The sequence below is a fragment of the Miscanthus floridulus genome, chromosome 17 (genome assembly GCF_019320115.1).
Source record: "Miscanthus floridulus cultivar M001 chromosome 17, ASM1932011v1, whole genome shotgun sequence".
In the NCBI taxonomy this organism is placed as follows: domain Eukaryota; kingdom Viridiplantae; phylum Streptophyta; class Magnoliopsida; order Poales; family Poaceae; genus Miscanthus; species Miscanthus floridulus.
This window is the reverse complement of record NC_089596.1, coordinates 102429847-102453946: the sequence shown is the minus strand read 5'-3', so window position 1 is coordinate 102453946 and position 24100 is coordinate 102429847. Positions and strand designations below refer to the sequence as shown.

General features: G+C 45.8%; 3 protein-coding genes across 3 annotated transcripts; 1 reads left to right on the top strand and 2 right to left on the bottom strand.

Moving 5' to 3' along the window:
* Positions 1 to 460: 460 nt before the first annotated feature.
* Positions 461 to 7734, top strand: LOC136517425 (uncharacterized). Its single transcript, XM_066510986.1, has 14 exons — positions 461 to 837; positions 2512 to 2673; positions 2945 to 3010; positions 3138 to 3281; positions 3454 to 3567; positions 3665 to 3766; positions 4307 to 4492; positions 4609 to 4698; positions 4779 to 4913; positions 5076 to 5198; positions 5299 to 5384; positions 5485 to 6097; positions 6267 to 6344; positions 6417 to 7734. Exons 1-14 carry the CDS (start codon positions 586 to 588, stop codon positions 7419 to 7421), a joined length of 3156 nt encoding a protein of 1051 aa, XP_066367083.1. The 5' UTR covers positions 461 to 585; the 3' UTR covers positions 7422 to 7734.
* A 504-nt stretch (positions 7735 to 8238) lies between these two features.
* LOC136517249 (NAC domain-containing protein 73-like) lies at positions 8239 to 9847 on the bottom strand. Its single transcript, XM_066510786.1, has 3 exons — positions 9632 to 9847; positions 9335 to 9530; positions 8239 to 9201 (listed from the first exon to the last, which is right to left on the bottom strand). Exons 1-3 carry the CDS (start codon positions 9782 to 9784, stop codon positions 8579 to 8581), a joined length of 972 nt encoding a protein of 323 aa, XP_066366883.1. The 5' UTR covers positions 9785 to 9847; the 3' UTR covers positions 8239 to 8578.
* Positions 9848 to 22017: 12170 nt separating this feature from the next.
* Positions 22018 to 22443, bottom strand: LOC136516107 (uncharacterized). Its single transcript, XM_066509501.1, has one exon. The coding sequence runs from the start codon at positions 22441 to 22443 to the stop codon at positions 22018 to 22020; it is 426 nt and encodes a 141-aa protein (XP_066365598.1).
* Between the last annotated feature and the right edge of the window lie 1657 nt (positions 22444 to 24100).

Below are 24100 nucleotides of genomic sequence, written 5' to 3'. Positions count from 1 at the left end.
TCGGTACTGTAGCTACTGTAGCGTTTTGTTTTTATTTGGTAATAATTGTTCAATCGTTGACTAATTAGACTCAAAACGTTTGTCTCGTAAAGTACAACCAAACTGTGTAATTAGTTTTTGATTTCGTCAACATATAGTACTCCATGTATGTACCGCAAATTTGATGTGATGGAGAATCTTCTTTTTGCATAGTGCTAAATTCTGGAATTTGGGGCAACTAAACATGGCCTCATTCACTTCATTGTTAAAGACAAAAGATGGAATAGAAAAACAAGTCCAGCTCACTGCTCAGCACCGACCTGCTTTCTGCACCGACCAAGGCCCAACGGTCCAGCTCAGCACAGGGACGCAGGGCGTGAAGCCCACTAAGGCAGCCGCGTGGCCCGCGCCGTTCCAGCGCAGCGGCGGGAACCGACCGACTCCATCCGCCGCCAAGCAACCGCGTCGCTTCGGCGCTTTTCCTTAAGCCTTTCGAGGGAGGGCATTCGTGATCCCCGATTGGCCGATTCTCTTTTTCCCTCTCCACATTTTTGAAAGCAGAAAACGCAGGCTCACGGGACCCGTGCCGTCGGCGGCGACCTCGCGATGCTGCAGATGCTGGGCCTCCGCGGGGGGAGCGCCAGCCCCAGCGCCAGCGACGCGGCCCCCGCCATGAGCGAGGACGGCGGCGCGGCCGCGGGTCCCGCGCGCCCGCTGCGCCTGGCGTACTGCGACGAGAAGGGCAAGTTCGTGATGGACCCCGAGGCGGTGGCGGCGCTGCAGCTTGTCAAGGGCCCCGTCGGGGTCGTCTCCGTCTGCGGCCGCGCGCGCCAGGGCAAGAGCTTCATCCTCAACCAGGTACGGCGCGCGACGGGGCGAGCTTAGGTTTTTGGGTAACGCCGCCTGGGTTCGCGCATCGGTGGTGCGGTGCGCGACTAGGGTTTCGGCGTTCATTTTTCTGAGATAATATATGCCCGGCTGGTTTATTTGGGGGCTTCGTGCGGACCTTTGAAAGTTCAAGTGATAGTTTTTGCAACTTGTTTTGTAGGGTTTGTTAGGTAACATCTTGGATTCTAGGGTTTATTTACTGGTGGAATTGTAGCTTTTGCCCGCAATTTGGAAATATGTTGCGGGTTGACAATGTGTTTGTCAGAAGCATTATGTTACTAGAACTCAACATGCGTGCAACTTTCAGAGAAAGGGAATTGAAATTTAAGGATTAAGCAATGTGGGTGGCTTAATTCTTGATGAAATGGTTAAGGGTGAAAAGTTCTGTTCATACATTAGGTGTGTGGTTTTTGTTAGCAAAATCAGTGTTCCAAACGAAGTTGATGCACTTAAACTACAGTTTGGCCACCTTATAGGATTGTGATATATCGTGGTATTAGAATAGTGTATTACACTTTTATTAGGAAGTGAATGCTTTGCCTTGATTGTAGGAGTATTGGGTTTTTGGTTGTAGGTGTGTTCTCACCTTTTGAGGATTAGTATGGTTGTCATCGTGCAACTAGTTTGGTGAACCTTGTTTATATTTTGGAATCATATGAACGTTACATTTGCATGCATGGTTAGTGCTTTAAGCATAGGATTCTGCAAAATCATACGGAGAATTGCTTGAGATTGTGCGACAATAATAATTGACAAAAGCTTCACAAGTCATTGGTTAGCAGTTCTTCGGTGCCTATGTTCAAGAACCACACTATGTAGGATGTGAAAAAATGTAGGAAATAGGAACACATAAGTTTGGTTAAACATCACTATGGGCCTCAACTCGCTGTTGAAACAGTGATTTGATTTAGGCTTGTAAAAGTGAGGTGGGAATGTGTGACACAAATTGACAAGGAGTGAAGATTACTTTTAATTTTAAATGGCATATACTGGCATGAAGTCTTTAAATGTCTTCAGGAATTTTGTGGTTTTAATTAAAGTATGGGAAAATTTCTGTTGCTTCCTGATATTCTAGGTTCTAGATTCTAAAAAAACTCGACCTGCTGGGGGTTATGACGGCCCCTGGGTTTCCCTTTAAGAAGAAGATCTTCTCACACAGATCGAGAAAACCCCCAAACCCCCGCCCCCATCCTGACGCAGGAGGTGCCATAACCCTGTGAGAACCGGGCCGGAGCCTTCCACTGCGCTTTGGCACATGGGGACGGGCGAGGGGATTTTTTTAACCTCAGCCTGAAATTCGTCCCCACGGGGAGTCGAACCCAGGACCTGAGGAGTGCCGCTGGGTCACCTAACCGTTTGAGCTAGGCGCCCTTTGGCTAGGTTCTAGATTCTAGACTTTCCCATTTCCTATTTTTGTGTTTGTAGATGGTTTTAAGTGTGCACGCTAATGCTTTTCAGCTTCTGTAAGCGCATTTGGATCCATGAAATGAAATTTGGAAAGTATTAGTAATTTGAGATGAGGTGGCACTCTTCTGTGTTACTATATACCCCATACCCAGCTTTAATATAAGTTGATTTTCTTTTATTGTGCATTATTTCTGTTTAATCCTCTGCCTTACTTGATAAAATCTGCCCTCTATGTAGCTTCTTGGGCGAAGCAGCGGTTTTCAAGTGGCTTCAACACATCGTCCTTGCACCAAGGGACTTTGGATGTGGAGTACGCCTTTGAAGAGAACTGGTCTGGATGGAACTGAATACAGTCTTGTGTTGTTGGATACTGAAGGAATTGATGCTTATGACCAAACGGTATGTATTAGCGGCTTACCCTTGAATTAACGGCCTATCATTCAGACATTGACAATGATATGTGTTTATTGAAATTAACAATTATGATATTTTGTAATTGGATCTACACCTTTTTTTTTTTGCTGAGCCGCACTTTTGAGTGAGTCAGCAATGAGGAGTGTTGACTATCGTTTACTTTTCTGGTGATTTTATTTGGTTGTTTTTGTGTAATACTACGTATGTTTGTAATTTCTGCAATGTTGTTTCATTCGTACTCTTTCCCTTTTGGCAGGGGACCTATAGCATCCAAATATTTTCCTTGGCTGTTCTGTTATCGAGCATGTTCATCTACAACCAGGTACATATTTCTGAATGAATTAATTAGTCATCTTGGAACATGGAAGGAAAGACTGATACTTAGGTGCTTCACTTGTATTTTTTTCATATTGAAGGACGCTAACCTCTGAGCCTTCTGCTTTTTCTAGATGGGAGGTATAGATGAAGCTGCGTTGGATCGTCTCTCGCTTGTCACGGAGATGACAAAGCACATACGTGTCAGGGCCTCAGGTGGAAGGTCCACTGCATCTGAACTTGGGCAGTTCTCCCCTGTCTTTGTTTGGTTGTTGCGAGTAAGACATTTCATTCCTTTTATCCTGATATATTAATTATGTCTGTTAATGTTGAATGCTTTGACTGTTCCCTAGCTGTGTGTCATCTTATAATTCGTCAAACATGACCTTAGGCCCTATTATGCATCAGACACCTTTGGTATGCGATGACATTGTGCTTCCTTTCCTACAGGACTTCTACCTGGATTTGACAGAAGACAACAGAAAAATTACTCCACGGGATTACCTAGAACTAGCACTGAGGCCTGTTCAAGGTGGAGGAAGGGACGTATCTGCAAAGAATGCGGTATGGTAGACTTTTATAGGTGAAATGTAGTTATGTACTTCTGCTTAGGTAACTTGATATATGGACTATCCTTATACTTCTTTTGTTGTTCTGGAAGATACGGGAGTCCATCCGTGCACTTTTTCCAGATAGGGAATGCTTTACACTTGTGCGACCTGTGAACGATGAGAAAGATCTCCAACGTCTCGATCAACTTCCTGTAAGTATTTTTTCCTTCTTTGGACTAGAATGAATGTCTGCTATTGGTGGCCTTGTACTTAAAATGCTCAACACATATCATACGTCGTAGGTAGAGTCAAACTTTTCCTAAGCTCTCCATTCACACAAGTACCCACATGACATTGTTATATATAGTGAAACTATATTATTCTGTGCATTTTCCCAGTAACTACACATTTTTGTCATGGTAATAATAATATACACTTACACGGTACAGTGCAAGAAGGCAGTCTTTTACACAACTTCAATCATTGATATGCATTGTGATATTTTTGTTAAACCTGTAAATTTAACTCTATGAAAGTGCGCTCTTGAAACAAATCGATACTTATTGTGTTATATGTTCTATCTCAATATTCACATGGATAAGATACCAATAGCCAAAGTTCAAACAATTTGACTGCATGTACAAATTATTTTTGTCCCTTCAAGAGTTAGAATCGTAATCCACGTTCTGGCGTAATCATATTGTTCTAACAGATTGATAATGATGCATTTTTTCCTAATTTCTATGTTGCAGCCGAGTAATTTCCGGCCACAGTTCAGATCTGGTCTGGATGCTTTCACGAAATTTGTTCTTGACCGAACAAGACCAAAACAACTTGGAGCTAGTACAATGACAGGCCCTATCCTTGCTGGATTGACGCAATCATTTCTTGATGCCATTAATAGTGGTGCTGTCCCTACAATATCTTCATCATGGCAGGTAGGTTAAGATTATAATTACAGCAATGTGGCTTATGTCGGTTAAACCATTATTAAGATATCGGGTTTCTCTTTGGATTAAAGTTATCTTGATTATTTTATTTATTTATTATGCAGAGCGTGGAGGAGGCAGAATGTCGGAGGGCATTTGATTCTGCTGTGGGCACTTACAATTCTTCTTTTGACCACAAAAAACATATAGAAGAGGTAGGGTTGCTAATAAGTGAGTTGCTGGATGCTCTCATTTGAATTTTCTGGAATTTATTTTGTCTTGTTGGCGTTTGCAGGACTCTTTGAGAGAAGCACATGAAGATGCTATGAGAAAGGCTATCAGTGCTTTTAATGCTTCTGCTGTTGGTGCTGGGGCAGCTCGTACAAAATTCGAAAAGCTTCTTCACAGTTCTCTCAAAAAGGCCTTTGAGGTGGCGTTATTATTACCATCAACTGGTTTTGAGTCATCATGCCCACTAACTATTTTCTTCCACATGAACCATTGATTAATGCCTGCCAATTGCTGAAGTAAATTACTTGTCAATTACAATCTTTATGCATGGGTAGGCTAACTCTGAAGCACATGAATGCAGGACTACAAAAGGAATGCTTTTCTGGAAGCTGACTTGCAATGTTCAAATAAAGTACAGAAAATGGAATCAAAGCTGCGAGCAGTATGTAACCGTCCAGATGCACAGTTAGATGACGTAGTCACGGTAACACAGCGTAAACTTCTTTGCTGCTGTAATTAATTGTCAAGAACCTTATCCTTCATTATTGTTTATGGTAATGTCCTTGTTACTTGATTAACTGCAGCTCCTTGATGGCCTGCTCACAGAGTATGAGTCAACGGCCTATGGTCCTGTAAAATGGAAAAGGCTAGCCACATTCTTACAGCAGTGGTATTCACCTCTTCAATTGTCCTGTTGTTGGTTGATGTGGAATGATTATCTCATTATCTCACGTAATCATTTTATTCTTTTGTTGGAACGATCACTGCAGTTTGGCTGGCCCCGTTCTAGACCTTTTCAGAAGACATTTGGAGCATATAGATGCTGAAAGGAATGCCCTTAGATTGAAATGCAATTCAAGCGATGATAAATTAGCATTGCTTAGGAAGCAGCTTGAAGCAAGTGAGGGTCATAGAGCTGAGTACGTGAGGCGCTATGAGGAAGTTCTGAATGATAAACAGAAAATTTCGAAGGACTACTCTATTCGTATAACTGAACTTCAGACCAAGAGTAGCAAGTTGGAAGAACGGTGCTTGAGCTTGTCTTCTTCTCTTGAAACTGCAAAACGGGAATGCAATGATTGGAAGAGCAAATATGATCATGGTATTCTGCAGCAAAAGGCAGATGAGAGTAAGTTAAAATCCCAAATTGCTTCTCTGGAGTCTAGGGTGAGTATCAGTGAAGGCAGATTGTCGGCAACACGTGAACAAGCTGATTCTGCTCAAGAGGAAGCATCAGAGTGGAGACGCAAATATGAAGTTGCTATTAGCGAGGCCAAAACAGCTCTGCAGAGAGCGGCTGTAGCACAGGAACGCACAAATAAGAAAGTGCAAGAGAGGGAAGATGCTTTGAGGGCAGAGCTTGCTAACCAACTATCTGAGAAGGTAATCATTTCTCTCAATGTTATGGCGCGCACTCTTTCTCTCAATGTTATGGCGCACACTCTCTCAATGCTCAGGAAAAGAAAATTATGGTATATTCAATGTTATTTTTCTTCCAAGTCTTGTTATGTGCTTCTTGGTCACTTTGTATTTGCTTGTTATGTATAAACAGGAAGAGGAAATTTCAAGATTACATGCAAAACTTAGTCAAACGGAAATTCATGCTACAAGTTTGATCTCGAGGCTTGAGGTATGTCTCTCTCCAATCTCCTCCCTCTCCCTACCTCTCAACATAATCTCATATTGCAATAAACAAATTCAGGCCACTGAAGCAAAGTTGAAGAGCCACGAGTCAGATTCTTTGGCTTTGAAGGAGGAGATCAGATCACTGACTGATAACCTGGAGTCTATTAGAAGTGAAGCTCTGTCACGTGAGAAGGAAGTCAGGATCCTGGAACAGGAAAAGAACCATCTTGAGGAGAAGTATCTGTCACAGTGCAAAAAGTTTGATGAGACAGACATTAGATGCAAGGAAGCTGAAAGGGAAGCGAGACGAGCAACGGAATTGGCTGATGTAGCTCGTGCAGAAGCTTCTGCTTCTCAAAAGGATAAGGGGGAAGCTGAACGGCTCGCAATGGAGAGGCTTGCACTGATAGAAAGAATGGAGCGACAGGTTGAAGCTCTAGAAAGGGACAAGGCTAAGATGGTCGAAGAGATTGAGAGACTTCATCAGTCAGAGAAGGATGCTGTGTCCAAGGTCGCATTGCTCGAAAGAAGTGTTGATGAGCGGGAAAAAGAAATTGATGAGATGTTGAAGCGGAATAACCAGCAAAGGTCCAGCACCGTTCAAGTGCTTGAGGGTCTGCTCGCATCAGAACGTGAAGCATGCGCTGAAGCCAATAAGAGGGCAGAGGACCTGTCATTGATGTTGCAAGCGACTCAAGGCAAACTGGACATGCTCCAACAAGAAACCACACTTGATAGCAAGCTCAAGACCTCTGCAAGGCGCTTAAGGGATGAAGCTACAGAGTCTGTACACGATATGGATATCGATGAGGATAGTGTGAGGCGACGGAAACGATCAAAAAGCACAAGCAGCCCTTTCAAGAGCAATCACACAGAGGACGGTGGTTCTGTGTTTATTGGTGAAGATACTCACAACGGGAGTCAGCAGGGGACAGAAACCGAAGACTATACCAAATTCACTGTGATTAAACTGAAGCAGGAACTCACCAAGCACGGATTTGGTGCTCAACTCCTCCAGTTGAAAAATCCCAACAAGAAGGATATTGTTGCCTTGTATGAAAAGCATGTCGTCGGCAAGTAGTAGTTCCTCAGCAATACTTGTATGCTTACTCTTTATGCTTTCCAGACTTTCCTGTAGCGGTGAAGCTTGAGTTGACACGATCGAGATTGAAGCGAAACGTGCATGTAACTTAATTTAAAACTCTGGTTTTGTGTATTTCTCCAATGGTGTTGTTCATTTTAGCATGCATCATCGGCAAGCACTTGTATCAGTTTGCAATTAGGAGTCGTGATTGAAATGCGTATCTTTTATTATGTGCTACTGTAGAGAACAGAAGGCTGGTGAGACTGAACCAGCCGAAGTTCAAACTTGAAGGAATGAACTGATTGAAATATCCGGAGCAGCATAAGCCTTTTCTTTTTCGTATATGTGGGTGGTTTGAATAATCGAGTAACAAAAAAGCAAAGATCTCATTCCAAAATGTAGGGCATGTTACGCAGAGCCAAGCTTTTTTTTCTTCTTTTAATAAGTTAATATAACTTCAGCTATAGGTTTGCATTTCACATGTTTTCTATAAGATGTTGGTTTGAAATTAGTATGCGTATTTCACTTAGTTTGGATAATACTTTGACTAGCAGTTATGTCATTTAGTATGCATTGAATTGTTTTCATATGAACGGAGTAATTGATAAATCACGTTGAGCCAGCTCGGTGGCTCGATCCAAAAAATGCTCCGATTGAATAGTTTTTCTTTTAATATAAAAATGAGCTGATTTTGAGTGACTTTCGATTTTGGCTTGGCTCATTAGGCTCGGCTCGTTAAGCTTGGCTTGAAGTTGGGTCTTAAGCAATTCAGGAGACCACGATATAAAAGATTATGTCAATTTCGAAAAAAGCTCGAAAAAAGTGTACTTGGCTTGATATCCAGCCCTGATCATTACAATGAAAATTAGTACTCAAAATACAGCTTGTAGATTTGCTCAAATCCTTGCACGCCTTAAAAGGGAGGATCGGAGTTCGTAAATGAACTTAAGGGAGGAGTTTGTAAATGAACGTAGTTAGAGGGCAAGAACATGATATCTTTATACAGTCCCAGCACAACTTGGAAATTATGATGTAGTTTCAGGTCCTGGGGGTTTGGCCTGATGACACGATGACCTGCTCCTAAATGCCTATTTAGCCGGTAAATTTGATAGAATGTGTATAAATCTCTTGTCCTGAATTCTTGAGATGATGATTCAAGGACCAAAGCTAGCCCTTGCTGCATGCACAGCAAAGTTAGGCATGAAGTGGGGAGCCGCAACAGGGGCAGGAGGTGCCCTGTTACTTGGTGGGAGCCCCTGGTCATACCCCATCATTGCTCCTGGGCTGTAGAACTGATCGACTCCGCCGTTTGCATCCCTGAGGACGCCACCACCACCCTGGTGATGGCCGCCGGCAATAAATGCGTCGCTGCTGCCGGTGACGGCGACGGCGGCAGGGAAGACGACGGCGGCCTCCTTGGCCATGGAGCCGCACTGCCTGGGCTGCGTCTGGAAGAAGACCTTGGAGACGACGAGCTCGCCGTCGCGCTCCTCCTCGTCGGAGCCGAGGTGGTACTGGTGCATCACCCAGTTGGTCTTCTCGGGCTTGCGCTGCTTGCCGTAGTTTGTGTAGAGCACCAGGATCTTCTTGTACCCGCGGGGCCTTCCGTTGGACAGCACCGGCCTGGTCTTGCCCGTCTTGTGCCACCGCGTCTCCCCTCCGCCGCCGCCGTCGTCGCCGTCGCCGCTGTGCACCTTCCGCCGCTTCCTTGTACCAGTCGTGTACGCCCTGGACGGCCGGTGGAAGAAGTGCCGGACAAGACCGTCCTTTCTCACACCTGAAATTAATGATATAAAGAGTAAGGTCGCTCGAATGATCACTGATTATTGCAATCCCAGGCAGCACATCGATCGATCGATCATCATGCATATGCATGCAGATCCAAAACAAAACATACGGTACGTACGTACCGGGGAGCCTCTCCGGGTGAGTGTAGCAGATGCCGTTCTCGCCGTCGATGGTGGGGATGAACTCGTCCACGAGGGGGTGGAGCTTCCAGGTGTCGGGCCTCGCCTTGCCCTCCAAGTGCTCCAGCAGCTCCTGGTCCGTCGGGTCGAACTTCACGCCGGCCGGCAGCCCCGGCAAGTTCTGGATCGTCGTGCTCTCCTGACGACCACACATTATATTATTTGTTCATCGATCGAGCCCTCCATCAGCAATTAAGCAGCATGACATGGAAGAGTGATGCATATTGGGCGCCTACGTACCTGCTCATATTGGGCGCGGTGGCCGCAGGAGGGGCACATCTTGACCAGGACGGCGAGCGACGCCGCCGCCTTCTTGCCCACGGCGGCGGCGGCCGGGGACAGGCTGCTCTCCACGGCGGCGCGCACGTCGTTGAAACCATTGCACCACGTCATAATAACAACCCTTAGTTTCCTTCTCGATCCACAACGAAGCGCGCGACGACTACCAGTAACTATCTAGATCGACATCTCCATCTCCATGAGGACAGCAGGCAATTAAACAAAGCTAACAAGAGCGCCCGGCCGGAGAGGAGGAGTGCTAGCTGCCGCAGGGTTAAAACAAGACGACGACGATGACGACGAAGTGAGAGAAATAAAGAGAGGGAGACGGCGACGACAGGGATCGGAGAGGGAACAGCAAACAAAAGGGGGTTGGTCAAGGAAAGAGAGCTGAGGGCGAGAAAAGAAGGAAGCTACAAGCTGCTAGATAGATAGCTTGTCCCTGTTAAAAGCTACCCGCGATCACACACCACCGTACAACACTGTCTACCTAGTCTCGCAGTGCAGTGATCTCTCCATTGATCCCGGTCCAGCCAGACGGTAGTACACAGACAGCGTACCATGCATCACATCCACATCGCGCATGCAAACACATCTACTTTTCGATCCACGATCACGGTGGTTTCGATCTCAAGACGGCGATCGAGAGCTGCAGGCACTAGTTTTTCTCCTCGCTCTCTTATTACGTTGCTTGGGCCGGGACAAGCAGTACGTACGCACCATCTAGCCAGTGTGTGTAGAACGAAGGTAAGAAACACACAAGCAAGCAAGCAAGAAAGGTAGCTAGGTTCCATACACAGTAGGTAGATGATGGCATGTTGCTTAGTCCTCACGTATAGGCACCACAAATTCTTCCGTATACGTGAGAAGGAAACCAGGGCCGGCCGGCCGGCGTCTGGCGGATTCTCTGCGCCGGGCAAAGTACATGAAACATGCGTGCATGCATGCACCGAACCTATTATTTGTTAGTTCCAATGTTTCTATGCATGCATTTGGAAAATATGAGAAACATGCGTGCGTGCGTGAATGAGATCGATCGATCGAGGTTGTTGACATGAGCCCTTCCCGTGTACTTTTCGCCCGTGTTAAGAGCAAACACGGCACGCATGACGATTGATATGAACACTACCTTCTGCGTATCCTCTCTTGTCACCTTATTATGTATTCCATCCGTTCTAAATTATAAGTCACCTTGATTTTTTTAATATATTTATCTTGCTATGTATCTATATATATAATATTATGTTTAGATACATACTAAAATGGATAAACCAAAATAGTCAACGCGACTTATAATTTAGAACGGAGACAATACTTATTACTGGCTTGTGGCCGTGACTGTCCATGCATGGAGGCCGTGCATTCAGGTTACTGTACACTAGTCCCTCGATCGGTCCTAAAAAGAATGTGAGTCTAGAACTGCCGAAGTCAAACTATTTTTATTTTACCTAAATTTCTAAAAAACAACAACGTACAGTTATGGTTCTAAATAAATATATAAAATAAAACATATTCCTTTTGATGAATCGAATAATACTTATTTTTGAACGTAATAGCAGGAGCTCTGCTTTTCAATTAAGAGAAAAAAATAAGCTTCATGTACAAAGAGTGGTGAGGGCAGAGAAGAAAGGACACACACATCCGTAAGATGGCACACCAGCCTATAATACAGGGGCGGGGGTACAGCACGAATAGAAAACACCCATCCCTATTCTGAGAGCCCTTCTGTATTGCTCTAAATTTTTTCTTTGTTTCGTTTGACCACCTGAATGATAGTAGAATATTTCATAATATATAAATGGACATTTTCGTTGAAGGCATGTCTCTTCTCTTTAAAATTGAGTACGGAGCCGTTTTCCACCAATTGGCTATGATGTCCATTGTCCAAGCTTGCCTAGAGGGCTGATTGGAGGTCCCCAAAGCTCTCCCTGCAAGAAGCAACTTTGCTCCAGAGTCCAGACTCCTTGCATTCGGTGAAGGGGTATGTGAGGCAAAGGTGACCCGTTTCAAGCGGGCCGTTGCAGAGGACACGTACACATATCTTGATGAGGCCAACGGAGAAGCAAGCATGCACCATGGCTACAGTTGTTTTCTTTTTCTGAGATGGAAGGAGTATATGAAAATAGCTGAATCTTAGCAGTTCCATGCATGTGGCGAATATATAGTAGAACTGTCGAAGATATATATGCGTGCATGCATGCGTGAACGCGATCGAGCTTGTTGGTTTATATTGGACGCCGGCCTGGTACTTCCGCCCGTGTGTTATTCTCTTTTCTGAGTACAGCCTGGGTGACCACACGTCCACACACCAGCAGCGACGCCGTGCATGGCATGCAGTGATGCAGTGGCAGGTGCTGTAGAGATCAGATGAGATGAAAATATCTAAATCTGAAACCTGGTTGGTTGCCTAGATCAGCAATTCTCCGATCCCTTCACGCATCGATCGACCACATATATGGAGCCAGCGAGAGTACGTATACATTGGCAATTGACATCACATCGAATTATCGATTGATCTCGGTTAGGTGCATACATGCGTACTGTATAATTTGGAATGACTTGACTCACTAAAAAAGTTAGAATAACTTATAATTTGGAACGGAGCGATTACAGAGTTTCTGGCGACGCCTCTCGTACGTGTTATCAGCAGCAGCAGGTCCAGAATACTGTCTGTCCTGCATAGGATTTGGACGGTTCAGGCTATATCTGCAATGACGCAAACCGCGTACACTCATCGTCAATAGCCTTATGATTTTATGATGGACCGATCGAGCGAGCTTTGTGCCCACCAGCAGCTAGGCCGATCGTGACACGACGTCGTGCGTTCGCGAGCGAGCGGGGAGCTGGAGATGGAGCAGGTACGGTGGAGTGGAGGCGGGGCAACCCGATGGATTCGCAGGACGACGTGACACCGCGCGCGCGCAGGCGGTCGAGGAAGGAAGGGAGGGTGCTGCTGCTGGGCGCGCTGGCTGGGAGCGGATGGATTCAGATGTGAGGTCGCCGTGGAGTGGGTTGCAAGGCAGATACGAGCACGCAGCCCTAGCAGGCAGAGTAGAGTCTCCGACCGATCAGGCCACTTCCAGGATACAAAAGGCCAGGCGAGCTGCGTGCTCCGCGTCAGTGAATATGCATGCATGTGTACGGTCAGATGATCGCTGCGCTGCTATAGCCAGTTTGGACTTTTAGTGGGTGTGCTTCGTTTATTTGGCTAGGCAAACTTTTGATGTTTTTCCTTTTCTGAACGAACCGGCATTGACACCACATGTTTATATTATATTGATATAGCAGAAATTTCAGATAGTCCCGCGAGGCTATGGAAAAAGAAAAGAAACACCACCGACAAGTAAAACTCAACAACTAGTAGTGGGACAAACAACTAAACACACCACGCGCCAGGGGCGGATCTATGTACATGCTAAGCGGGTGTGGCCACACCAGGATTGCTATCGGACAACCGCATGTTTCACTGACCCCCAGCAACCGGTTTTTTGACCGTGGATTTGCTTCCCCTGCCGCATGCGCGCCGTGGATCCTCCTCCGATTCCTCGCCTTCCCAGGAAATCACCTCGGCACAGCACCACCCCCGGCGGACGGATCCGGCTCATCACTGGCTCCTCCAGGCGCCGCGTACGAGATCCGCGGTGGAAGGGACGGAGCACCCCAGCGCGGCAGCACCTCGGACAGCCGGGAACCGGCTCATGCGTTCCTCCGAGCGCGGCGCACAAGATCTAGGTGTACGTGTACCCCGCCGCGGAAGAGCTGAAGCATGGACAACGGCGACGACGCGGGTGGCGGAGGCGGCAGTCAAGAAGCCCCGCACAAGGGCGGACGAGTGCGACCACATCAACTTGGGCCTTGTTTAGATGGTAAATTTGTGTAATCTGGACACTGTAGCACGTTTCGTTTGTATTTGACAAACTTTGTCCGATCATGGATTAACTAGGCTCAAAAGATTCGTCTCGTGATTTACAACCAAACTGTGCAATTAGTTATTTTTTTTACCTACATTTAATGCTCCATGCATACGTCCAAAAATTGATGTGATGGAGAGAGAGTGAAAAAACTTGGAATTTGGAGGTGATCTAAACAAGGCCTTGTTCGTGCTGCTGCCTGTCTTGTTCCTCGTCTCCCGTTCACAGATTGTTCATAATTTGTATTTTTTCTAAAAATTGTGAAAAAATTATGAACAATTTGATAACTTTTGTGAACAATTTGACATATATTTCTCTGGTATCTGGAATCCATATAAATTTTTTTTGAAAAATTTGGTATATATTTGTTTGAAATATGCAATTATCCCCAAATTACATCACTCTGTCCAATAAATTACACTGAAGAAATCATTGTAAATATAGTAATAAGACGGTGTAAATATAATTATAAGACAGTGTAAGTGTATGAAAAAAATCTGATTGTTAAAAGGGGCTAAAACAACTAGTTGTTGGCTAGATAGATTCAGAAACAAACAAATAAAAAGTCTATCTACAGGGCACTCGAGTGTTTTGAGGCCGAAAACACTCGATTTTTTCTTCACAGCTTCTTCTTCCTCAAGTCCGACGCGTTGTCGCTGCACACCGCCTCGCGTGGCACGGTAGGGTCTCATCGGAGCTCTGCCGCGGCGCCCGCACCTGCGGCGTCCTCCTTCTCCCCCCCCCCTCGCCGTCATGGCCATGGGCGCCCCGCCCCGACCTAGCACGACCGCTTCCTACGACACCGGAACCTTAACCACCACCCTCCCGACGTCTCTAGCCCCACCGTCTGGCCGACTTGCCTCCTTCGAGCCTCTTATAGGCCCGCCGGAGTTCAGGAAGAAGACGGGGAGAGAGACCGAAGATGGAGAAGAATGAGAGGGAGAGGAATCGAGTGTTGAGAGAGAGGAACACTCGAGTGTTATTTTTGGTATTTTTTTTAAAAAAGTGATTTATGATTAAATTTTCACCATATATGAACCCCTAAGATAAAAATCTAGGTATCTACTAGGCAAACGTAACTCCCTTAAATTTGCTCTGCGAGCATCCAGCATTAAATTTTCATCCAGATTAGCTAGTCGTTGTATCAACACACTCACACTGCAGCTACCATTTATGATATCGGATAAGTATCATTAAACTAGTCATGTACTCCGTAATACATTTTTAAGTAAACCTATTTATTAGAGATATAAATATTTATACTACTTAGTATGAATTTTGTCAAACTAAAAAAACTGATTTAACCTAAGCCTAGAGTAAAGAAGTGCAACCTTGGGGACAGCGTCAGCGTGTGTGCTGTGTACATCGATCGTGAATCGTCATGTCAGCGTGTCAGGTACTTATTGGGATTGGAGTATGAAGCTTGAAATACGACATGTTGGGAACTTGGGATTGGAGTTTGGTAGGCTGTCGTTGGGGTGCGGTGGCGTGGCAGGAACTGGTTGGTTATGACGACCCGGACTTTTTTTTTCTCTTGATCGGACATCTTGCCCGTATTTCATTAAGGCGAGGGGCCAGCACACAACCACCAGGGGCTGCCCTAAACTACAAGGTTTACATTGAACGGTTACATATTTATCTGTTGTCGCGACCACAAAGGGCAAAGTGCCGCTAAAGAGATAGACGACGTAGAAACTATGTTTCTTGGCGGCGCAAACGGGCCAACGAGCCCGCTGCTTCCTGACCGGTAAAAGCTCTAGTTTGGTTTTGGTGAAACCCTAAGTGCTAACCTAGTTTATCAAGTGATCATGAGATAGGTAGCACATTCCAAGTGGTGAAGCAAATGAAGATCATGACATGATGATGGTGATGCCATGGTGATGATTAAGTGATTGGACTTGAAAAGGAGAAAGAGAAAAACAAAAGGCTCAAGCCAAAGGTATAAATAGTAGGGGCTATTTTGTTTTGGTGATCAAGACACTTAGAGAGTGTGGTCACATTTAGGTTCGATAGCCGAAATATTAAGAGGGGGTGAAACTCGTATCGGAATATGGTTATCAAAGTGCCACCAGATGTTCTAACTCATTGCATATGTATTTAGGATCTAGTGAAGTGCTAACACCCTTGAAAATATTTGTGAAAATATGCTAACACATGTGCACAAGATGATACACTTGGTGGTTGGCACATTTGAGCAAGGGTTAGAAACTTCACCAGCGCCCTAAACTCAGGTGAACGTGGTCACTGTAAGTGATCGGACGCTGGTCTCTAAAGGACCGGCGCGTTCGGTTAGTAGCAGCAGAAAAAGCGCAGCGTCGGTCATCGACTGGACGCTGGCGCTAAAACAACCGGACGCTGGCTGGCTGCGTTCGGTCACACTGACATGGTGGTGCACAGAGGAGTCGCCGAGTGACCGGACGCTGGGTGTGTCCGGTCGAGCATGACCGGATGCCCAGCGGCGAGGGAGAGGCATACCGCGACGACTGCTGGAGCGCGCCGGCGAGCGCCCCCGCTTGGCCCCATCGAAGACAGGGCCATAGGGCAATTGCATGCGCAGTGACCTTCACGACGACAGGTGCAACAGCGCGACAAGAAACGGCAATCGACCTTGACATGGTCGTCCCCAAGGCAGTTGAAACAGAGCCCAACCAGATCTTCCGGCACCGGCCTGGGTAGGCGCAGTGGCAGCTTACGCCGCCAACGACGGTGATTGTGCACCTGGTGGAAGTCATCGGCATCAGGTTCGGTGGAGACCCGCGCCGGGTGGGCTACAGCAGAACGCGCCCGAGGATGCACATCCACCGCTGCCACATCGACGTTGAAGCTGCACCGCGCCGTGGCCATGAAGCCCTTCGGCGCACGTGGCCGACGACGCCGACGGCGGTGACGCCGACGGCGGGCACCCGCAACAATAGGTGCCTTGCCCCTATCATCAGGCGGCGGCGCCTCAGATCTGGAGTAGTCCTCCGAGTCAGAGAAGGACAGTCTCCCTCCAAGGTCAGATCCATGGCTGCCCGGAGAAGCACCAGCTACAAATGGTTCGGCGTTGGGGTTGAGGCCCGGAGAGGCATGGGTGGCCTCCTCCACCTCCACCTCGTCCGCCCAAGAGCGACGCGAAGGGGAGCCCCGCTCCATGGCTATGAGGAGGGGCACCGGAGAGTGGGGGTGGGATTTGGTGGGCGCCGAGGCCAGAATGGCCGACGACGATGGCTTGGTGGCCGGCGGGGCCGGGGTGGCCATTTGCGCTAGTAGGGGAAAATTGTCGAGTTTAACCCGGGATCTTCGATTGGCCCTTAAGCTAGCTAATAGGTTTCAGCCATGAGCCTAGCTTTCAGGTGAGGCGAACTACCGCAAGTTAGGCCCATGATCGCTGTTGTACGCTTTGATTGAGTCTGATCAGTCGTACGTGGCTGAATCCAGACCAAATGATCAAGTCAGATCAGAATGATTCATGTGTCTTGTGTGCTCATAACTGTGATCGGTAACAGGGACCTAGCTAGGGTTTATAGTTTGGTTTCGATGGATGATATTAGGTAGATAGATCGACTGGGACTCCGGGAGCGGATGCTACACCTTGTTCCGAAAATGACAGCGTACCCCTTCACAAGTAGCTCCATCCAAGGAGCCACAACTTAACATGTTTAAGTTGTCAACTTAGTGTGTGTTTGGTTTGAGGAATGCGAGGTGATCCATCATCTTCTTACTCATCATTTTTTATTCTGTTTGTGGAATGAAATGAGTTGATGCATGGTCACCTCATTTCTCACAAGCTAATAATTAGTATATGTAAGAGAAATATGCCGATTTCACCAAAATTCATGTGATGAACTCATGATGCATCACTACATGAAGCATGGGGACTCCACAAACCAAACACAGCATTGGCCTCTCTATAGATGAGCTTGTCGTTGCATGGTGAAGTCACGGTATAGTAGTCGGTAGTATGGTGTGGTTGAGCTGTAACATTTGACACAGATATGTATATGCAAGTATATATCTTTGCACGGTCATAATTGAATTGAACGGATGAGGCGTGATGGAACCTATTGAGAGGCCGCATGCAGAGCAAGTTGTTCGGAAAACACAAGTATGTCTAGCTATCTCGTTTTAGCGTGAAACGAACGTATGTGTTGGTGCTGATAGTGCTATATATGCAGATTAAATGTGCAGTAGTGTGCTATACAGATTAATTAAATGTGCACGTCCATGCTTATTAATCAGAAGACAAAAGTATGTCTATCTTGCTCGTTTTAGCGTGAAATTAAATGAACGAGCTGATTATTAATAAGCACGAACGTGCCTGTGATTAATCTTAATCAAGTAGTGCTTGATTGCTCAGTTGCCTTGCAGGGGAAGCTTAAGCATCCTCTTTCGTACCTGTTGAAAATGGTGACATCGTACTTCCTAAAAATTGGAATTGATTTCAGTGGTGTTGTATCAACTTTCAAGACGTGTGACTTGCTAGGAGTAGGAGGATGCAATCGCTTTCTTGTGTCTTGAGTTCAGGAAAAGAAAACCAGTTATTCTCTATGTTTTTTTCCTTTCACAGTGAGTGTTTCGTTTGCACCGTATTTGAATTATTTCCTCTATCAAGGAACATTAAAAGAGCAATATATTTTTCTACAGAAAAATTGGAGCTAGCGCTTGGTATTAAAATATAGACATAGATATGTTATAAGTTAAAAAAAAATCTAAAGTAATAGCTTACACATGACTTGTCATTGATAGTTTTAGAAAATTAATATATTAACATGGATGGTGTGTGTGTGACGGTTAAAGGGAAATATCTTTAATGGTCGTCAGACCATTATAATTACATGGTCATAGATCCTAAGCTATCCGGCATGGAAACATGATCTATATGACGCATATATACTTATTGGGATAAATGAAAAGCATGTATATGGGCACTGTTGAGTTATTTGACGTGGTTAATTTAGATGTTTCTCGTAACGACAAAGATGAGTAGTTTCATGTAAATTTTGGGTGTTACTATAGGTTTTATCATAATGACAAAGATGAGTAATTTAGATACAAATTAAATGGTTAATTTAGGTTACTTTTTGTAATGCTAGAAATAGTTATTTTATATGAAGATTATCTAACGGCCATGAATGGTTGCGTCTACAATATCATTGGCCAAATGTTTTGTTTTTGTCAAAATTTCTATGATTTCTCTATCTTTCTAACACGTCCCATGAAGATTAATATAAATGTTTCAATTAAACCTCTATAATAGTAAGATAGAGCAATTATTGGCCGAAGGCTTATCCTAACAAAATGAAAATAAGTCTTGCAATTCAAGTATGTCGTTTCGACGCGAAATGATTGTACGCATTGGTTCTGTGTACCAATTTGATATACCGGCCAGCTATTCATCAGTATATGGATGCGTCTATAATTTGTCTTAGTCAAGTGATTAATTAGCTTAGATGACTTGCAGGAAAAGCTTACCTTGGTCCTTCATATATTGTTGAAAATGTTGTCACCGTACTTCCTAATTGAAATTAATTGCAAGTTTTGTGGTGACATGTCAATCAGACATAGGCTCCCTCAGAGGCCCAGAGGTAGGAAGACTTTGTGGATGAAACCACTTCTTCTATCCATATCTTGTAATCCTAGTAAGATATTACTGCACAACTGAAAAAGAAAGTAAACGGTTTAAGTGGAAGTACTATTGTGGTATAAGGGCAATCCCAATGAGATGACTAGATGGTTTCTGTGGTGGCATTAGAATTAAGGAGGAGAGAGAAGAAAATAGTTTCTTATAGAAGAAACTATGTGTACATACAGTAGGAATCAAGATTTAAAAAACATATGTTAGGTGTAGATGATACAAAAGAGAAGATTTACGTCAAAACGATACATGAAAGAGAAGATAGTACGGGTTGGCTAAAAAATATTTTGTAGAAACCATCCATTGAGAATATACTCGATTAGTCAAAACAGTGCAATTCTAGTTTTGAACCAAGTCAATTTCCAAGCTTGACTAAATTTATAGAAAATAATATCAACGCTTATGACTCTATGTAAATAGATTTATTATGAAATTATATGTTATGACCAAGCTAATAATACTTACTTCCTTTATTCCAAATTATAAGACATTTTGTTTTTTCTAGATACATAGTTTTTACTATGCACCACACTATGTTTAGATATAGTAAAAGCATTGTATTTAAAAGAAGTCAGAAAATTATAATTTGAAATGGAGGAGTATTTGGTATCATGAATGTCAATATTTTTTATATAGATTTGGTCACATTTAAAATTATTTGACTACTTGAAAAATGTAAATTACATGAATGTGTTCGGCTGGTGCATTCAATAGTGAATTTTAGATGGTTTTGGATGATTGAATAATATTCTGTGAGAGAGAATAAGCTGAAACAAGCTGAAACAAGCTAGGAGTGTACCAGCCGAACGCTGTGATTCTTTATAAGATGGATGGAGTAGTTTCCATGTATAGTGTCTACATTACATGACATAAGTATGGAAATATTCCATGCGACTGCATCAGATACGTACAAAAATAGTGGCATGAGATAATTGGCTATAATTAAGTCACCACAACGTGAGACTTCACCAGATCGTCTATCTGAGCTCGTGAAACGAATTGAAAGTTCGGTCGATATTGGCTCTCATCCGTAGTGATTCTTCACCGCTGATTACAGCTGCATCACTCTCAAATCAAGCGGCCACAGGTCCAGCAGCCGCTGCAGAAGTGCTGCCGAGCACCCTCGCTAATTTACGTGAGTGCCTGCCAAGAAACCTTGTCACATCACATATGCACACCAGCGTGCAGTGTTTTGCTTATTCCGAACATAAGAAATGGGCACTAGCCTCTAGACTCTAGTCTAGGGCTAACTAGCCTAAGAGCTAAAGCTTTACAGTAAGTCTCACTGATCACGCTACGATGGATTCATTCATGCATGCTCATCAGGAAAAGGAACCACATGATCATAGGGTTTTGCTGTCGTCTCTCTTGCAGCTAGCTTTACAATGTTCTGTTGGTCGGGCCTGATCTGGTGGTTCGATCACGCTAATGCAGAAATAAAAAAGTTATTGGGCTGCCACTGTCAGCTGGTAAAGAGTGCTAGCTGCAGCCTACAGCGCAGGAGGCTTGTCTTGGCAAAAGCATCTTGCTTGCCGTAGCCTAAAGTGTTTTATTCCATCACTGATCACGATCCTTTCTGATCGCACATCAGCATATATAGATGCCATGCGATGTCTGTCTGTCCGTCTGTCTTGTTTCGGAATGTCGGAGAAGACGTGCAAGGAGAACACATGCATGATAGCCAAATGTGCATTGGGCTAGATTTTATTTGTACTAGTATTGATCCAAGTTTTTTTAGATCTAGTCTAGTATTAATCCAAGTAAGTTTGACAATTTTCTCCTTGAGTAAAATGCACAATGAGCCCTCAAACTTTTGTCACATTCCTATTTGAGTCCTCAAACTAAAAAAAAACGACCTTCTAGGTCCCTAATCTATTATCACCGTACACCAAAGGTTCAAAACACGCCACATCAGCGCTAGCATCCGATGTGGCCTTGTCACATAGGCACCTGTCCGCCACATCTGATTGCATACTGACCAGTGGAACTCGGCGACCATCTTCTTGGCGGCCGCCTGGGCGACGACACTGCTGCTGCTAGCTAAGGGCCTGTTTGGTTTGGAACAAAGGGACAAAAAATACATGAATGAGAGAAAACAGAGGAATAGGAAAGGAATGAAGGTGTAAAACAGATGATTGAAAAACATAGGAATTTTATAGGAACATGTGTTTAGAACACAGGAACATAACTGATATAGGAATTTTAGATTTAGCTGAAAACTCAATGCTTTAAATTAAAATTAATAGTAAATACTTTTCTTTTTTACAAATCTGGTACGTACATATCAAATAAAGCATGGAAGGGCCCCCACAAGTAGCATATGAAGAAGTGTAGCTCTGAATGACAACTCGATTAGTGCTCGGGCATGCAGCCACACTGCCACACACGCCCTAGCGCTGCAGGAAAATTTCCGTTAGCTGAGAGTGGATTCTTTCATTCTTCCAAAAGTACAGGCTTTTTCGTCGTTTCGGAGGAAAGTTTGGTGCTCGTTCCCGTATTCCAAACGCTGCTACAGTGAAAAACTATAGGAAGTGTATTCCTCTGTTTTTCCTACGTTCTTCATGTGAACAAAACAGGGCCTAATGGGTGGAGCGGCGTTGGCGGTCGGCGTCGTGCGGTGGTGTCGGCAGACGCGCGGCGGACCCAAGAGATGCGACGGGCGCGGGCCGCGACGCAAGGCATGCGGCGGGCCGCTGTCTCCACCAGCCGGCTCGCACACCGCGAATCCCTCTCTCGGACTCACATGCGATTGGTAGTATGCTGCTTCACGTCTGCCGCATCGGGCGCACCGAAACCGAGCCGCGTGGCGGTGGCCAGCTTTAGCATGGGTCCTCGTCCACGGCGTCCATTCGGCAGTGCGCGTCGAGCCCGCCCACGGCCGCGGCGAGTAGCTTCCACACGTGCGCGGGCAGCGCCTCGAGCCGCGTGGCGTGGCGCGCAGAGCTGTTGGCTGCGGCGCAGAGCCGGTCCACGTCCGCGGCAAACACCACGCAGTTGTGGCGCACAAGGGTGGCCGTCAGGAGGGAGTCTGGGAGGCTTGGTGGCATGTACCGCGTGAATTCGGCGTCCAGCGACGGGCTGTATCGCGGCCGGAAGAGCGAGGCCCGCTCGTGGTGAGGCTCCCATGCGATGCGGATCGGAGCAGCTCTGCACACGTGTTGGTTGGTGCCCCACAACAGCGCCAACCAGCCGCACGTGAACCGGACTAGCTGCAGCGCCGCCCCAGGCAGGGCTGTTTGGTTCATAGTCTGAGAAGCTGCCTGGCCCAGGCAAATCATCCCAGGCGTTCATTTTTCTATGCCTATGGACAGGATTGTTGCATGGCTGCTGAGCTGCCTGCCAGGCTGCAACCAAACAACTTATAACCAAACAGCTCAGCAGCCATGTTTTGATTAAGGGGGGTATGAGCGTTGCAGACGATAATGGTTCGCATTTTTTAGTGTAGAGAAGATGGCATAAGTGTAGTCCGAATCATGAAATTACATAGAAACTTCTTGTCCGGATCAAGCGCAAGGGGAGAAAGGCCACTGTAGCCCGTCCGGCAACAAGGCGCGTGATGTCTGAAGATGGCTGAGCATGAAGCGGTTGAAGTAAATGGGCCGTATTCGTTTGGTAAAGCTTGGCGGTTGTAACCCATTAGCTGTAGTCAGTTGGCTGGCTGAGATCGGGCAGTTTATAAGCCCTTGTAACCGTTCTTGGTAAGACATCGAACAACTGAACCCTGTTCTCTGAACTCTGAATAAACATTCGTCTGAAACCTTCCCCTACTGTTCTTCTGAACCGACCCCTGTTCTTGCTCATTCTTTCCCAAATTCCAATTCCACTCCAGTTATCTGTTGTATTCTAATCCGGAATACAACAATTGGTATCCAGAGCCGTTGATTGGGCTGAAATTTTTTCTTCCCAATCGATTCCTCGTCTATCGCTCGGCCGCAAGCCGACGAAGATTCAGGCGCAGATGGCCGCGTCGCTGGACGAACTCTCCGCCAAGTTCGACGACATGGCCAAGCAGTTGGACTCCTTCAGCGACATGGCGAAGCAGTTCACGGGCCTCCATGAGATGATGCGACAGACGCTCGACTCCGTCAACGGTATGGGGATTCGACAGACCTCCGTCGAGACGCTACTCGGTGATTTGCGTGACCAGTCAGAGGCGACGACAACCTCCATCCGTGACGCGGCGACCCGCATCGACAACTTGGTGCGGTGTGTCGATTCGTTGGAGGCGCCACGGGCTGCGGTCACCACCGGGCCCCAGGACCAGGCGTGCTGGGCGCGATTCCTCCGACCTCCACCACTGTGCCGCCTCTTACTCGAGCGCTGGATCTGAACTTTGCTCCGGCGATGTCCTCACGCTCACCTGTGGTGGACGCGGAGCGGCCCATGGGGCACGACGATCACAAGCGGCGAGTTCCAAGGAACTCGGTCGCAGTACTGCAATGAGGGTATGTCTGTCGAATCGCAGTCACCTGTTGATACTTCTTTGCGTCCTCCGCCTTTTTTAAACTTGAGTTTCCCATGTTTGATGGATCAAACTCATGCTTATGGCAAGATCATTGTACCATGTATTTCGAGGTATATGCTGTGCATCCGACGCTGAAGACGCACTTCGCCGCACAGAATTTTATTGGTACTGCAAAGACTTGGCTGCACACGGTGGAGAGGCACGGAAGGATCACTAATTGGTCAACTCTGTGCAAATTAGTGATGGAGCGTTTTGACAAGGATTAGTACCCATTGACCTTAAACAGTTTGAGGCCACAGCTCAGACAGCTTTGGTTTCGGAGTTTATTGCTGAGTTTGAGCAGGCTGCTCACAATTTGCTGCTTTACAACCCCAACTATGATGAGACTTATTTTGTTACTCATTTCCTTGCTGGCCTCAAGGAGGATATCTGCTCTG

Bases quoted from the DNA above. Each gene is read 5' to 3' on its own strand.
- LOC136517249 (XM_066510786.1), bottom strand. From the start codon at position 9,784: ATGACGTGGTGCAATGGTTTCAACGACGTGCGCGCCGCCGTGGAGAGC. The intron at 9,531-9,631 runs GTACGTAGGCGC...TGTGGTCGTCAG, and splicing joins ACCGCGCCCAATATGAGCAG to GAGAGCACGACGATCCAGAA. The intron at 9,202-9,334 runs GTACGTACGTAC...CATTAATTTCAG, and splicing joins TCACCCGGAGAGGCTCCCCG to GTGTGAGAAAGGACGGTCTT.
- LOC136516107 (XM_066509501.1), bottom strand. From the start codon at position 22,443: ATGAACCAAACAGCCCTGCCTGGGGCGGCGCTGCAGCTAGTCCGGTTC.
- LOC136517425 (XM_066510986.1), top strand. From the start codon at position 586: ATGCTGCAGATGCTGGGCCTCCGCGGGGGGAGCGCCAGCCCCAGCGCC. The intron at 5,199-5,298 runs GTAACACAGCGT...GATTAACTGCAG, and splicing joins AGTTAGATGACGTAGTCACG to CTCCTTGATGGCCTGCTCAC. The intron at 6,098-6,266 runs GTAATCATTTCT...ATGTATAAACAG, and splicing joins CTAACCAACTATCTGAGAAG to GAAGAGGAAATTTCAAGATT.